This window comes from Vicugna pacos, chromosome 21, assembly GCF_048564905.1.
Source record: "Vicugna pacos chromosome 21, VicPac4, whole genome shotgun sequence".
Lineage (NCBI taxonomy): Eukaryota > Metazoa > Chordata > Mammalia > Artiodactyla > Camelidae > Vicugna > Vicugna pacos.
In genome coordinates, this window is record NC_133007.1 from 28,013,770 (window position 1) to 28,029,175 (window position 15,406).

The 15,406-nt window shown below is 45.7% G+C and overlaps 2 protein-coding genes across 9 annotated transcripts in view; one reads left to right on the forward strand and one right to left on the reverse strand.

Annotated features, from left to right (window-relative positions):
- Positions 1-2,208, reverse strand: part of PIP5K1A (phosphatidylinositol-4-phosphate 5-kinase type 1 alpha) — a 33,464-nt gene extending 31,256 nt beyond the window's left edge. For 5 of the 8 annotated variants that reach the window (XM_015250098.3, XM_072946589.1, XM_072946590.1 and 2 more), the window contains exon 1: positions 1,682-2,166. In XM_015250098.3, the coding sequence (XP_015105584.1) occupies positions 1,682-1,763 (82 nt within the window). In that variant the 5' untranslated portion in view covers positions 1,764-2,166. Of the gene's footprint in view, positions 1-1,574; positions 1,636-1,681 lie in introns of those variants that run through there. The other 3 variants (XM_006216972.3, XM_006216974.3, XM_072946588.1) reach the window with 3 other exon arrangements.
- Positions 2,209-5,374: 3,166 nt separating this feature from the next.
- VPS72 (vacuolar protein sorting 72 homolog) lies at positions 5,375-14,925 on the forward strand. The gene is made up of 6 exons (XM_006216966.3): positions 5,375-5,578; positions 8,984-9,136; positions 9,314-9,428; positions 9,817-9,993; positions 13,862-14,006; positions 14,329-14,925. Exons 1-6 carry the CDS (start codon positions 5,462-5,464, stop codon positions 14,714-14,716), a joined length of 1,095 nt encoding a protein of 364 aa, XP_006217028.1. The 5' UTR covers positions 5,375-5,461; the 3' UTR covers positions 14,717-14,925.
- Positions 14,926-15,406: the final 481 nt, after the last annotated feature.

The window sequence follows — 15,406 nt, forward strand, 5'->3', positions numbered from 1 at the left end:
AGAAATATTTCTTTTTAACCCTAAATCTGTCCACCTGGCCAATACTTCCATGAGACAGAGGCTGAATCAAATTTTGGGATATAAACATACAGCTTTTAAGATTAACCTGGTTTCTAACACCTGATTTGATAGTTAAGAAGTTTAAGAACTATACACAACCATTCTTTCTGCACTGGAGGAGGGGAGAAAAGGTTTTAAATTAAGGAGTACTATATTAAAAACTGTCATTTTTACCTTATCCTTCTTCACACTTAGAATGCAACATGAGTTGTTCTGGCCCTCTAATCTTTTTAGGAAAGGCAAAAATCACTCTCAGGAAACTAAAAATAGATGTACATAAATAAAACTGCAGTTTATGAAGAAGATATTTGTGACCGAGTATTCGCTCATCTGAGCTGGAGTAGGAAAAGTGGAACCCTCTATATAGTCAATTCAAAATGGGTAGAATGCAATACCGGGCCTAAGGAAATGTCAGCGTCTCAAGTAAAGCATCCATCATCTGGCAGCCTGTCCTGTTCACAGTGTAGAGGCAACAGTAACTGTGGAACACCAGACACCTCTGACAGAAGCTCTAGAATTTCTGACTCAGACTCCCCCGGCCACATACACACACACATCCCAACACCACACATTTTCTCTCCTACACACAATCTGTTGCTTTTCTTGTGGGCTTCTCAGTCCTCCCTCAATCTTCAATAGTTTCTAACTACTTTGAGCTATATTCCCTGGCTCTCTTCTCCAAGTGCCAATCTCCTGCCTAAGCATTCTTCCAGTCCATTTCCTATTATGCAATATTCTCCCACAGCACTTAGAGCCACCCCCTACCCTATCCTTCTCAGGCCTAATTCCCAGCATCACCTCCCTCAGCCTCTACCGCAATTCAAGACTCCATCATTGCACCTTCTCCCTCTGTTTTCAGGGGCTTTCAGCCCTAATTTTCTACATTCCTCAGACTCTCTTCAAATTTTCCCATTCCTTCCCAAAGCTGAGCAGTCTAGAGATGAGAGTCACCAAAGGAGGATGCCTGATAAAATGTGTACGTGTGTCTGTGCGATCGCCCGCGTGTTTATATGTGGGATGTGTGGGGGAGTGGGGAGTGCACGAAGGGAGAAGGAATGACGCACTGGGGAAGCCTCTGAGGAAAGAGACGGCTCCAAATAACTCCCGCTTCCAACAAAATCCACAATTCCCTAACTCCCCAGCAATCGAAAGCGTCCCGTAACGTTTCCAGGTCTTTTAAGTCCCATGGCTTCTCTTCCACATTTTTATCCCATTAACCCCACAATCAGCTTGGATTCTGCCTCTCACACTACGTAATTCCGCTCTACTTATGAGGCCTCCTTTCACTCCACTCTTTTATCTTCTCCCTTCGGTTCCCTTTCTGTTTCATTCTTGCCCCCACCGACAATCTCCATCCTTTCCTGACCCTACTCTTCGAAGTCCTCAACTCGGTCTCCTCCAACACAACCAACGTTGACATCTTCCCTTTTCTTAGTCAAAGCCATCCTCTCCTCAGACTCTCCCTGCCCGCTCAGACAGCCCTGCTATAAGAAAGCCTAGCCCTCTGTTCTTACCGGCAACGCCTCGGACATCCCCAGCTACAGGTGCCCTTCCTGGGTCTCGCTCTTCCTCCCAGCGCACAGGCGTCATCCGCCCCCAGCCCACGCCCCACCCTGATTACCTGAAGACGAGGTGCAGGGAGGGACCCCGGAATCCACGGATGAAAACCCCACCACCGACGGCCCAGAGGAGGCCGACGCCATCTTGGCAGCCCCCTCCCCCTCAGCGGCCTCGCTCCCTTTCAACGGGCTCTTCTTCTCGGAGTCGAATCTTCCCCACGTCTCTTCACATAACCCGCGCTCTGCGGGCCCCCTCCTGCCCCCTCCGCGGCCTGCCTCTGAGACGTCGGGCCGGCTCCTAGACCAACTCAGGGCCGCACCATTCGGCTGGCATGGGGGTGATCTGCCGTCTCGCACCCGATCCGCAACTTTAACCGCTTTCCGCGGGAGCTACTTTCCCCTTTCACATGAGACTAAGCTCAAGCCGTCCGCCGGCACCCCGCGTCTGGACGAAACCACACCTAAAAGAACAACGGGGTGTGAGAAGTCCTAGCTGAGCGAACGCCCCCTCCCCCTCCTTCCTAGCCACAGCCTGTTTATCGACCAACCCCACCTCTCCACTCAGCGCGGCCAGGGAAATCCGGGCACTGCGCATGCGTCTAACCTTCTCCGCGGCCCTTTCCACCCAATAGAGGGGAGGGAGGCCCTGAAGGGAACCAAGCCAATCAGGAAGCTGTTATTGGTCACATGATGCGGGTCCCTCACGCCCTAACGAATCCAAGGGTCGAAGACAGCGCGCTCCTCCTGTCCGTAGACCTTCCCTACGGTGGCTCGATGGGTCCATCTAGATTCAGCTCTTCGAAGGGGCTGATTTGCGGTGTCTGATCTCCAGATAAAATTCCGCGGGGCTGGCCCTTTCGATTTCACAGTCCAGGGAAGAACTCCCGACAGAAGCGCTGGGGTCAAGTCAGAGTCGTTTAAGAGTTGAATATAACAAAACATCACATGCCACCAACCATTCTTCCGGCTTTACTGCTTTGTTTACTATTTAGTTTAATGTGCGTGCACATCTTGTTTTCCTTTAACATTCGAAACAGGTCTACACTTTTCCTCAAGCGCAATTCTGAGCACAGTGACGGAGCTCAGGAAATATTTGATAATGAACGAATGAACTGTCAAAAAAGGCCAAGGAAGATGATCAGAAACATATCACAATCTTCCTGCGATCCAAGCCCTCAGCCTGCGTCAGTTACCTAAGCTCCAAAGGGCAAGGAGACAGCGAAATTCCCCATTCTAGTGTACTCTTCGTTCTTACCCTGCTCTGTTTTAACAAAATGCCCCGGAGATTATGAACACTGGTGGGGATCTGAAGACGTGACTCTGAACAGAATGTAAGCTTCTAGAGAGCAAGTACTGTGTTTAACTCTTCTATCTCCAGCTGCTCTCATGGTATAACTGTACATAGTAAGGGCTCAATAATTATTTGTAGAATGAATAAATGAAGAGGAATGTAGCGGAGGATCCTCGAATTTGCAGCCCCCATGATGGCCTGGTTATCCTCTACCTGGATGTCTTCTGGGTCTTTGAGAAGGAACCTAGGACCTGAACATCCAGAAAATATCCGCACCCGTTTACCTCTGCCTTCTATCCCTCCTTTACCAAGATCGAAAACAGTTGTTTCCCTGCTGCCACCTGCTGGGTTCTTCATCTTCCTTTGAGTACTGAAGATACACAAACTTCAAGTGGTTGTATTGCAATTTGCAATTCCATAGCAATGAAATTGTATAGCGTTGAAGTATTTTATGATTCTGATTTTGAAAGTGGAAATAGACCGATAAAGCCCTGAGGCACCAAGGCGGTAGGTCAACAAGGGGATCTCCTCCCTGGGATTTGATCTGTGAATTTGATTTTAGCCCTTTTGAAAGGAGAGATCTCTGTTCTGTAGCTTCTTAGGGGTCTTTGTTTCTCCTTTATGTACTAGAAAATAGCTACTGTTACTCCTACCACCTTGTATTATGTCAGTTTGTTTACTTGTTTGTCTCCCTCATAAGACTGAGCATTTCAGGGCAAAGATTACATCTTACCTGTTTTCATATCTCAAGCATCTAGAATAGTGCATAGCACAGAGTAGGTGCTCAATACATATCTCCTGAATATACGAATGGATGAAGGCAAAATTCAAAAAGTGGAGCTAGGGCTGTCTCCCACCTTTTCCCCCAAACCTTGTCTCTGCCCCCACTCCCTCTCAATTCCTAGGATGGCCTCTGAGTCATAGAGCCACTCTTCCTCAGTAACATTCCTGGCATAGCAGAACTGGGGTGACGTGGCAGGGTGTGGAAGCAAGGGCAGAGCAGGACATGCTGGCTTGGGGCCCCCAAGGAAATGGAAAAGAGAGTTCACCAATATATACTTTGGAAAAGGGGGGAAATCTGGTGCACTCAAAATAGAGTCACACATACAAACTTGAAGAGAATAGTGCATACACAGACAGACACACAGCACTTTGTTAAAGTGATCTTCGTATCTTAGGACAGCTCCTAAGGTCAAAATGGAGTAGCTACAGCCTGGCAAGATCAATGTAGAGGCAAAATAAAAGGATAGGTACCTTATTCATTCACTTAGTCATTAATTCATTCATTCACCGAATTAACGATATTTAACCTCAACTATGTCCTAGGTACTTTGGGAATTCCTAGTATACACAGATGAAGATAAAATTCCTGCCTTCAAAAAGATCACAGACTAATAAGAAAAATAGACACATAAATCATTAGAATAAAACATAATAAGTGTCATCATAGAGTATGCACAAGTGCTGTGGTTTGACAATCATATTTTTAGAATAAAAAATGCAAAGAGAAGTTGACACATTCTTGACAATTTCACAGACTACTTGAGATTTGAATTATTCCAGAGAATCTAGGAGGCATGATCTTCATGGGTATAGGAGCTGTGACTGGAAAGAGAGGAATGGGTGTGTGAGAAGGCTTCACTGTCCTACAGAATTGGAATTTTGCCAGGTAGACAAGGAAAGAAAGGGATTTTAAGGAGAAGGAAAACCATGGAGGCAAGACAAGAGACTTGGGTGTTAGAAATGATGCTAGAATAGGATGATGTGGCAGGAGGTGAGGCTATGAAAGTAAAGAGAGGTTAAAATGTGAAGGATCTTGAATGCCATGTTAATAGTAATTACCTACTAAACATCTATGTGCTTACTAAATACTGCGCTAACCAGTTTACAAGGATTACTACATCTCTTAATCTTTTCAACCACTTTAAAAGGTAGATATTATTATTAGTCCCACTTTACAGATGAAAAAACTGAAATTCAGCCAGGTAAAGCAACCTGCAAGAAGACCTTAAGCTCAAAGTCAAATTCAGGTCTCAGTGGCTATAAAGCTGTCCTCGTAGTCACACTACTATTCTGCCATAAGGACTTTGGACTTCATCCTGTCGTTAACAGGAAGCCATTAAAGATATTTGAGCAGAAGGGAGACAAAATCTGGGTTTTTAGAAAGTTTCCTACTGACAGCAGAGGGGGAAACGTACTGGAGCAGAGGGACACTGACCATTTTGAAGTGAAAATTTCTTGACTCCCAGATTCTTTACTTAGGTTAGTGGCGCTCCTGGTGTCACCGAGTTAAGAATCATTCCACAGCCCAGGTGCGGGCGAGCTGGGGCGGGGACCTTGGGGTGGTCTCTGCGCACGAGTGGATGGGGCTGAAGAGTTGAGAAGGTTTAGGGGGCGGGACTAGGAGCCTCTCGACGCTCTGCTACTTCTGCCTGTAGACGACCGGCTTCCGCCGCCGCCAGCTGCCCGCAGGTAGTGGTGTTGAGCGCCGAGCCCCGGGAGCCGCGATGGCTGAGGGGCTGCTGGTGGCGGCGCAGTCTCTCTAGGCGTTATGAGTTTGGCTGGGGGCCGGGCCCCACGGAAGACTGCGGGGAACCGGCTTTCTGGGCTCCTGGAGGCAGAGGAGGAAGATGAGTTCTACCAGACGACTTATGGGGGTTTCACAGAGGCAAGAGCCGGGCCCAAGAAGAGGGAGGGAAAGAAGCTAAAAGAAATCCTGAAGGGGGAAACCTCGGACAAAGAGGGGGCGGGGAAGAGTAAGGAGCCCTGGTAGCTGATACTTGAGACGGGGTGGGCGAATCGGGGAGATACACTGGAGTGCTAGACGGGAGAGCCCTGGATGGGGTTGGAGGGATCTGGAATGGAGAAGCTGTCCGGAGGCACCGCGGACTAAGGCTGAAACCTGTGTACTTCCCCAGGTTCATCTCTCACCGCACTTCTGACGTCTAACATATGCCAGGCACATCGTAGTCATGCGGTATATACACTCGTTGGCCCACTGCTTGTTCACTTTAAATATAGAAAGGAACTTCTCATAAAAATAGAGGGACTTACCTTACTTCTTTTAAACCTCATTGTAAATGTCTCTTAGAAAACCCTTGACTGTTCTAAAAAGTGGCCCCATTTATTTCGTTCGTCATTAGATTTTGTTTGCTTACTTGCTTATACTTTCCTATTAGATTGCAACTTCTGTAAGGTTAGAGATGATCTGTTTTGTTCAGCTGTATATGTCCATATATCTCCATTGCCTAGCCCAGTGTCTGGATTGGATCGGCATTTGTTAAGTTTGTATTGCTTGAATCTATGCTTTTTTTTTTTTTTTGTGGGTAGAAGTAATTAGGTTTATTTATTTATTTTAAGTAGTGGTACCGGGGATTGAACCCAGGATCTCATTCATCCACAGCTAAGCATGTGCTCTACCACTGAGGTATACCTTCCCCCTAAATCTATGCTTTCTTTAAATGTGTTAAGCACCTAGAGCAAGCCAAGCATTATGATAGGTTCTAGGGAAACAGTACTAAAAACACTGCTTTGTCCTTACATATTCTATACCCCAGTGGGGAACCAGCTGAGTTAACAGTTAAAAGATTGTGTGATAAGGAGTAAAATAAGTGGTAAGCATAGGGTGGTATGGTAACACGTGGACGCCAGAGTTGTTTGGGATGGGCATCCCATGGGGGACATGATGTTTAAGCTGAGGACAGTATGGAAAGTAGGCCTTGGCTGAATGAAGAGCAGTAGGACTGGGAGGCGGGAGAGGAGGAAGGTTAGTCCAGCGAGGGGATGGGCCAGAACGTGTAAAGGCGCTGAGATCCTGATCTGGGACCTGCACATCTACTTTCATTCTCCACATTGTGAAAGAATAAAAGTTGGTAAGGCTGGAGGGAGAAGGCCTGGGACAGACCATGTAAGGCCTTGTGAGCCATGTTAAGTTTTGCTTTTCATCCAGAGGACTGAAAAGACTCATCAAAGTTTCATGATCAGATTTTTACTTTAGAAGATCACTGTGTAATGAGGAAAGTGGTTCAAAGGAGGCAATGGGAGTAGAGAAACAGGGACAGGAGAGTTCAAGAGGAATTAAGGAAACAGAATCCACAGGACTTGGTGACTGGGAATCATTACTTACACAGCCCTAACCAATTAGTTTAAAATAGAACTTTCTCATCCCTACTCCAAAGGCCATTTTCCTATTTCTGTCATTTTACGAGTCGTTATTTAATATGTACCCTTCGTGCTTCCAAAAAGGGTTTAAGGAGGCTTACGATATAAACAAAAAGTAGAAACAGTAAAAATAGAGACAGATCAGAAGTAATTGTACCAGGAGCCGCTGCTAAAATGGTAATGGCAATTGATATTAAATTTAGCTGTGAGCTTCGTGGCAGCCAAACCTAGAATTTCTTTCTTTCTTTCTTTTTTAGTAAGAAAGAAGCATATAAGCTGTTTAAGACAGACAAACTTATTCAGCATTAAATCCTAGGGAGAATTGCCTTCTTACGTAAGATATATAAAGTAACAGGGGTTTAGTAGATGATGTAAAAACATTCTCTTACCTAGTCGTGTCTATTAATGACCCTCAATAAAAGCCAAGGGAATGGAGTAAATCCGTAACTTAGTGAAAGCATTTCAATTGAGCTAATGTGTAGTTGAATTACTACCCTCTGATGATATGACTTAATACCAACTCAGAGCTGAGGGGATTAATGTGTTCCCAAGCTGTCTTTCACAAACATCAGTTGGGAGGAAATGATGATCATCAGTGTAAGACTGAATGCTGCCTGGCTTGGAGTGTCAACTGTCTGTTACTTGCTTGCTTTGGCTCATATACCAAGATTAGCCCATTAGTCTCATCACTGATTGAAGAGAAAGCCACATGTTTGAGGTGCTGTCCTGCCTAGTAAACTCCCCTGCCCCCAAGTGTTCTTTTCCCTCTTTCCTTTCCAGTGGGGCTGCCATTTTAGCCCTAACCTGCCCTCAGCTCAGGGCTGTGCTGTACTCTTTACTCTCTACCCATCTAACCACCTCCAGAGCCTTCTGACACACTCCTTGGACACAATTTTCCTCTCCTCTCAAACCTTCCATGGCTTCCCATTATACAGCAGTAACCAGCTTTTTCTGTCTCAACTCACCTGAGGAACGAAACGTATTTCTCAGTAATTTTGGATTACCTCAACAGTGATTATCAATGCTGAGACAAGTAAGGAGAGGGAGAGGATTGAGAATCACAGGCCTGCAAGTCATAAGTTTATTAGCCTTTCATTTAAGTTTCTTTATAGATTGAATGCAACCTTCTTTTCAAATCTTATAGCCCTATAGGGAAATCAGTTAATGCTGGAAGGAGGCTGTGCTGGAGCCAAAAGCAGTCAGCTAGGAAGACTTCTTGCTAGAGATAAACCTGCTCCTTTACTGAGGTCTAAACCCTTAGTCCATCAACATGCTATACACATTCCTTCTTCTGCACCTTTGTTTCTGCTATTTAATCTGCCCAGGATTCCCTCTTCCCTCTTGGCTGTTTAAATACTGCCAATATTTTGAACCACGGCTCAAGTCCTCTTCATTCTTTAGAGTCTAAAGCAGGGTTTAGTAAACTACAGCCTACAACCTGCTGGCTGAGTCTGGCCCGCTACCTATTTTAACCTGGCCCCTTACAGAAAAAGTTTGCCAACCCCTGGTCTAAAGTTTCGGCCTTCTCAGGCCACCAGTCCATAGCAAGTGTGCCTTCCTCTGAACACCTGTAACATTTTGCCATTTGGTACTTTATGTGCTGCCTTGTATTAAAACTCCCTTTTATAGTTATGTCCTGTCCTCACTAGACTGTAAGACCCCTGAAGGTAGAGACCAAACCATATCTTTTTGTACCTCAGCACTACAGGTAAAGGGCAATCAATAAATGTTGGAAGGGGTACTGGAGCCAAAGTCCATCAACTAGAAAAGCTTCTTGCCTGAGGAAAATGAAAGGCTGGGCTGGGAAGGAGAGTGGGGCGGCCCTCATCAAGAAGCAAAGATATTCTGTTCCTCCTGGAGGGGCATTAATGATTCAGATGCCCGCAAGAACCTCATCTCCCTATGTCCTCAGGAATCAGGAGACGATGAGTATCAAGGGGACCAGTCAGACACAGAGGATGAGGTGGACTCTGACTTTGACATCGACGAAGGGGATGAACCATCCAGTGATGGAGAAGCAGAAGAGCCAAGAAGGAAGCGCCGAGTCATCACCAAAGCATATAAGGTGCATGCAGGGGAGCCCTGGTTTTCTTGGATTTCCTTAATTCCTTTTCTCCCTTTCATCTCAGTACTCCCCACACCAGTCCCATTTCTGGCAGTGCTGGTTTTGTCTTCCTAAGATCGTTATCATCTTTCTCCTATTTCTGCTGTTCCCTGGTGTCTGATTCCAATCTGTCCCTAGGAGCCTCTCAAGAGCTTGAGGCCTCGAAAGGTCAGTAGCCCTGCTGGTAGCTCTCAGAAGACCCGAGAAGAGAAGGCCCTGCTCCCACTAGAACTACAAGATGATGGCTCTGACAGTGAGTAGGGATGTTTGGGTCAGTTGGCAAAATTGAAATATGATGAAGTGTCAGTGTTAAATTTACTGAAATTGATAACTGTACTGTGGTTATCTAAGGAAAGTCCTTATTTTTAGGAAATATTCACCAAGTATTTAGGGGAAGAGAGCCATGATGTGTGCAGCTTAACTCAGATTATTCGGAAAACACATACACACAGAATGCAAATAGGGTCAGATGTTAACAGGTGATCTGGTAAAGGATACATGGATGTTTTTTGTAATAGTCTTGCAACTTTTTTTTATAAGTTTGCAATGATTTCCAGATAAAAAGTTTTAAGATTTAAAAAAAAAAGTAAAGGAGGTGGACATGAATTCAAAGATCTCTTCCTCTCTGACTTCCTTCCCAGGTCGGAAGTCCATGCGTCAGTCTACAGCTGAGCATACACGACAAACATTCCTTCGGGTACAAGAGAGGCAGGGCCAGTCACGGCGGCGAAAGGGGCCCCACTGTGAGCGGCCACTGACCCAAGAGGAGCTGCTCAGGGAGGCCAAGATCACAGAGGAGCTCAACTTACGTTCACTGGGTCAGTCTGGTTTTGAGAACAGTGGGTAGAGGGGCTGAGGAACATGAGAAAAACAGACCTGGGGGACCCAAAGAACGGAGAGATGGAGATTTGAGACAAGGGAATCAGAAGAAATGAGAAGAGTATGCAGTTATGAGCAAGGAAGTAAGCAGTTATGAGGGCTCTTCAGAACAAGTTACATCAAAGGACTATGGCGTAAGATAAGAATTATATAGAACTAAGTTCAAATCCTAATTCACTTGCTGTAAGGCTGCAGGCAAATTACTCACAACCTACTTGCATCTTTCTTTCCTTGTTCACAAAATGAGGTGATAATGCCTACTTTGGTGATCATGAGAATTAGAAATTCAGTAGAATCAGTTCACGAGAGACATAGCTTTAAAGTAAAAATGCTCTAGAATACCCAGTTCACGTGCTATTGGGCACAAGTCATGTATGGTAATATACCGTACAAAAACAGATTTCTGTAAAGGGCAGTGAGAATTTTCAGACCATAAGAGGTGTATGAGAAATTGTGGGAATAGCAGATTTCACACTTCCCATCACATGCTCACGCTGGGGCATACTTTCATTGAGTGAAATGACAGGTGGACTCCCCTACAGTATTTAGTGTGTTATTTCTCTCTCTCACTCACTCTGTCTCTCTCTCTGAAACTCCCTTTTTTGACCAAGCATATGTAATTGAACATCTATAACCCAAATGTGATTTCACTGTGGAGTGGAAGATTGTTTACCCAGAATATCTGGGACACAACTCATTTCAATTTAGTGATAGTTTTAAAATTTAGATACCTTAGCTCCAAAAGACTACAGTGATTAAGAAAAGATTTAGTTCATTTCCCACATTTTCTGGATGTATTCTTGTGATTTTTTTTTCCCATTATGTTGGCTTTAAAATGGGAAACATCTCTATCTGTATAATGGCAATTTAGTGCTTTAAAACATAAGCTATCTTTCAAAACATGTAATGACTGAGAGCCATCACAAATAATGAGGTCACTTGATGTCACTGTGATTACAATGTGCATCCTTTGACCACATTGATGGTTTCAGGCCACTGTAAAGAGAGTGATTCCCAGGCTTCTGACATCAGAAATCCTGGAGGGGCATGTTTGACAGGGGAAAAAATAATAAGTTTCTATTTTTTAATATGTTGGATTTGAGGTATCTATGAGCAATTCATGCAGGGCTGAGAAATCAGTTAAATATACAGATCTGGTGCTCGGACAAGATACCTGGGCTAGAAATATAAATTTGGAAGTTTTTTGGTTTTTTTTAATTAAATTTACTTTCCTTAAATGGAGGTACTAGGGATTGAACCCAGGACACTGGACATACAGAGCATGCATGCTACTACTGAGTTTCACCCCGCCCCTGGAAGTTTTAGAATATGGGTAGTAATTGACATTGGAGTGGATCAGATCACCCAGGGAGAAAGCATAGAGGGAGAAGAGTAGACAGAGGCTCAAGAGGGTCCTGCAGACACTAAAATATAATGGTCTCATACAAGAGGAGTGTAGAAAAGAGTCTGAGGAGTGGCCAGAGAGTTGGGAACTCCAGGAGAATTTGTCCTAGGAACGCCAAGGAAAGAGAATGTTTCAAGACAGAGTAACTGGTGAGTGCAGCTAAAACACCAGTAAAGAAAACTGACAGGTGTCCATTGGTTTTGGTGACATGGATGTCAGAGATGAGGGAGCACTTTTTGGGGACCATGCCATTTGGAAGTTGATTGGGAAGCCAAATTTTAAATATCTGACTATGAAGGAGAGGGAATAGGGCAGTCTGGGGTCAAGGTAGAGTTTGTCCTTGTTTTGTTTTATTCAAAGATTCAGGAGACTATTTTTGGTGAGATGCAACTGAGTTTAAAGATGGAGAAGAAACAAGGATAGTTGGTAGTGTAGGATCTTAGAGAAGTGGGAGATAGGGGTGGGAGCTAGAGCACAGGTGGAGGAATTGGCCTAAGTTAAGAGGCAGGAGGGAGGTTGGCTCATAGTTGTATGTTTGTCAACCCAGAGCAGGACAGAGCAGTAGTTCTCATCTGATGTCTTTTTAGGCCCTGTCATCTGTCAGGTGTTGGAGATAGAGTTGGAAGCTTGAGGAGCATGAAGACTGTTTGAAATAGTTGTTGAGATAGGATTAGCTGCTGGTGTTGGCACGTCTGTTGAAGTTTGGGACCATGAATTGATGGTGGTTCCACTCTTCCCACTGTGTAACTTTTCTCCAGCAGCATTCGGCAGTCCAGGTCTTGACGAGGGAGTTTAGGTCGACAGGAGAATGCCTGATAGCTTGAGGAACCTAAGCTCAATTTAAAAAGGAAAATGAAGGCTGGAAGGGGTGATAGGTAGAATGAGGAGATATCCACATACTACGAGTACTGAAGAATCAGAGAACAGAGGTGTCTAGAGCAGTGGAGCAAAGACACTTGAGATGTGGGCTTTACTTGACAATACGACATAGGCACATCCTCCATCAGACGGCCGCAGGGAGAGTGGTGGCCTCTGTGGATGACAGGCTTCCAGTAAGACAAGTTTTGGAAGGAATGCTGAGTGAGGAACTTGAGCAAATAGATGAGTTGGCTGATTATAGAGCAAGAGTTCCAGAGGGTACAGGGAAATGTTCGAGAGAAGGGTTGGAAGGTCGGCACGAGGGAAAGAAAGCAGTATTACCAACCAGAATTCAAGTATAAAAGAGGTTAAATGGTTGGTGGGGGTTGGGGTGAGCTGTTTCCAGAGGACTCACCTGGTCAGACTTTATCTAGAGGTTTTCATGGTACCCACATTTAAGGAGGACACAGAAATTTGGAGTTCATTCAGAGAAAAGGGACCAGGAATATTTTGGTCTGTTTATGCATTAACAAATCTTTATCAAGTGTTGGTAACGTGTGGAACGCTGTGTGACCCTGGTATTACGTAGGTAATATGAGTCACAGCCACTGCCCTAAAGGAAGAGACATATATATCAACGATGAGCTGCCATAGAGCAGTGTCACAGGGGCCAGCCGGCGGGACGGAGGTGCATCAGAGAGGAGTGCCTGAAAGGAGGAGCAGCTACTCAGCTCTGCTAATTGTTGCCATGTGAGGATGCAGACACAGGGTTGCCAGATTTTCTTCTTATTTTTTAAGAGGGACCAGAAATCTCTGTATTTAAATATAATTTCCTAACTTTTAAATGTCAGCAACTTATTCAAATTTTTCTTCAAAACGTTATACAGATGAAGCAAGACACATGAGGAGGCTGCCATCCTGCAGCTTCTGCTGTGGACTGTGATAAGTACAGGAATAGAAGAGTGTCCCAGGCCCAGGGTGGCAGAGGGAGGGAGTGACTCAGAACCATGTGGTGTGAGGAAGGGGTGTTGTGATCAGCATGGAGAGAGGAGAACACTAATTTCATCTATTTAAAGGACTGCCATGTGGAGACAGGTTAGACGTGTGTCCTTTATAGCCTTAAAAGGTAAAACTGTGTCAGCAGGAAGTATGTTTCAGCTCAGAGTGGGAAAGAACTCTGTAATGACTGGAGGTGCGAGAAGGTGCAGTGTGCTGCCTTGGATGGAGCAAGTTGAAGGGCAGTAACGGAGGAGTCTGGGGAAATGAGTAACTCCTCATCAAAGGGTTCCTTTCAGCTCTGAAGTCCTGCAGTTCTGAGTGGGTGAGGAGCCAGGTGGACTTAAGAAATGATGAGCAGAGAGGATGTCAGGAGAGGCAAGCAGAACACTTATGAAATGGGAGATGCTCGAGGGCCATAGAGGAATTTGATAATTGGCTGGGGTGGGCAGTGACCAGACAGCCATTAAGATGAGAGACTGAACGACAGAACTGGGGTGTGGTAAGAGGGAAACTGACATCCCCTCTGCCTTCCTCTGATCCTGAAGAGACATATGAGCGGCTCGAGGCTGACAAAAAGAAGCAGGTCCACAAGAAGCGGAGGTGCCCTGGGCCCATAATCACCTACCACTCAGTGACAGTGCCACTTGTCGGGGAGCCTGGCCCTAGAGAAGAGAATGTGGATGTGGAAGGGTGAGTGACTCTCGAGGGGAGAGAGCAGAGCAGCCTCTCCCTCTGTGTACGGCTCGTGCCCCCTCGGCCCCACTTCACTTGGGTTCCCACACAGCTTGGGTGTCAGATTCCTCTTCCCCGTGGCTCCTTAGTTCTTTCTCTTGTAGCCGCTGTCTTCTTTTCTGTTTTCCCATCCAGCCCAGCTTTGTTTTGTCCTATCACTTAATTGACTCTCTCAGGACATTGCATCTACTGCCACCTTCTCTTTCCTAACCTCACTGATCTCTTTATCTGTGGTTTTCTCTTCTCAGTTCTTTGTGTTTTTCTCTGTCTTCTCCCTCAGACTTGATCCTGCTCCCACGGCTTCTGCATTGACTCCCCGTGCTGGGACTGGACCCGTCATCCCTCCTGCTCGCTGCTCACGTACCTTCATCACTTTCAGTGACGATGCGACATTTGAGGAGTGGTTTCCCCAGGGGCGGCCCCCAAAGGTCCCTGTTCGGGAGGTCTGCCCAGTGACCCATCGCCCAGCGCTATACCGGGACCCTGTTACAGACATACCCTATGCCACTGCTCGAGCCTTCAAGATCATCCGTGAGGCCTACAAGAAGTACATCACTGCCCACGGACTGCCACCCACTGCCTCGGCCCTGGGCCCTGGCCCGCCACCTCCTGAGCCCCTCCCTGGCTCTGGGCCCCGATCTTTGCGCCAGAAAATTGTCATCAAATGAAGTGATGTCTAATCCTTAGAAAGTTCTTTCCTACCCTGACTCGGGGCTCTGAATGTTCCCTCTCTCCTGGCTTCTCCCCTTTGTCATGGCTGATCTTTGCCCAGCCCTTGCCTGTATCTCTTTCCTCATCTTTCCCCCTGGTTCCTACTTCTTTTGTTTGTGTTTTTTAATCTAATAAAATGGAAGGATCCCTTTTGTCTGGTGCCTAATGTAGGGTTGGAAGAAGTATTTGTGGATGTCTGAGTATATATACAGGTCTTTCTGTTTGTTTAATAGCATTTATTATGAGTTGCCCTTTTCAAATTGTGTTCATTCCTCCAACTAGTTTATAAATACCTTAAAATTAGACACCAAAACAAAATCCTTATACTCACCTTCATATCTCCTTAAAGGTACTGCCTTGAATATAGCAGGCACCAAATAGGAACTATGTGATTCTCACAAAAGTCCAGTTTCTCTGGGTCAGGCTCATGTGAAGGGGAGCAGGTGCCATAACTGCTAGTGGCCACTAGAGGCTCTCAGGGAAGGGCAGGGTATGGGGGCTGTATACGTGATCCCCCACTACCCCCCACCTGGCCAGAGCTAAAATAATAAAATGCTGAGCTCACTGTTCCCCCACCCTCTCCCCTGGCGCCCAGCTCCTGCTGCTGCTGAGACAGTGCTCCAGTAGAACAGAAAGACCGACTGATA

Bases quoted from the DNA above. Each gene is read 5' to 3' on its own strand.
- VPS72 (XM_006216966.3), top strand. From the start codon at position 5,462: ATGAGTTTGGCTGGGGGCCGGGCCCCACGGAAGACTGCGGGGAACCGG. The intron at 9,429-9,816 runs GTGAGTAGGGAT...CTTCCTTCCCAG, and splicing joins ACAAGATGATGGCTCTGACA to GTCGGAAGTCCATGCGTCAG. The intron at 14,007-14,328 runs GTGAGTGACTCT...CTTCTCCCTCAG, and splicing joins GAGAATGTGGATGTGGAAGG to ACTTGATCCTGCTCCCACGG.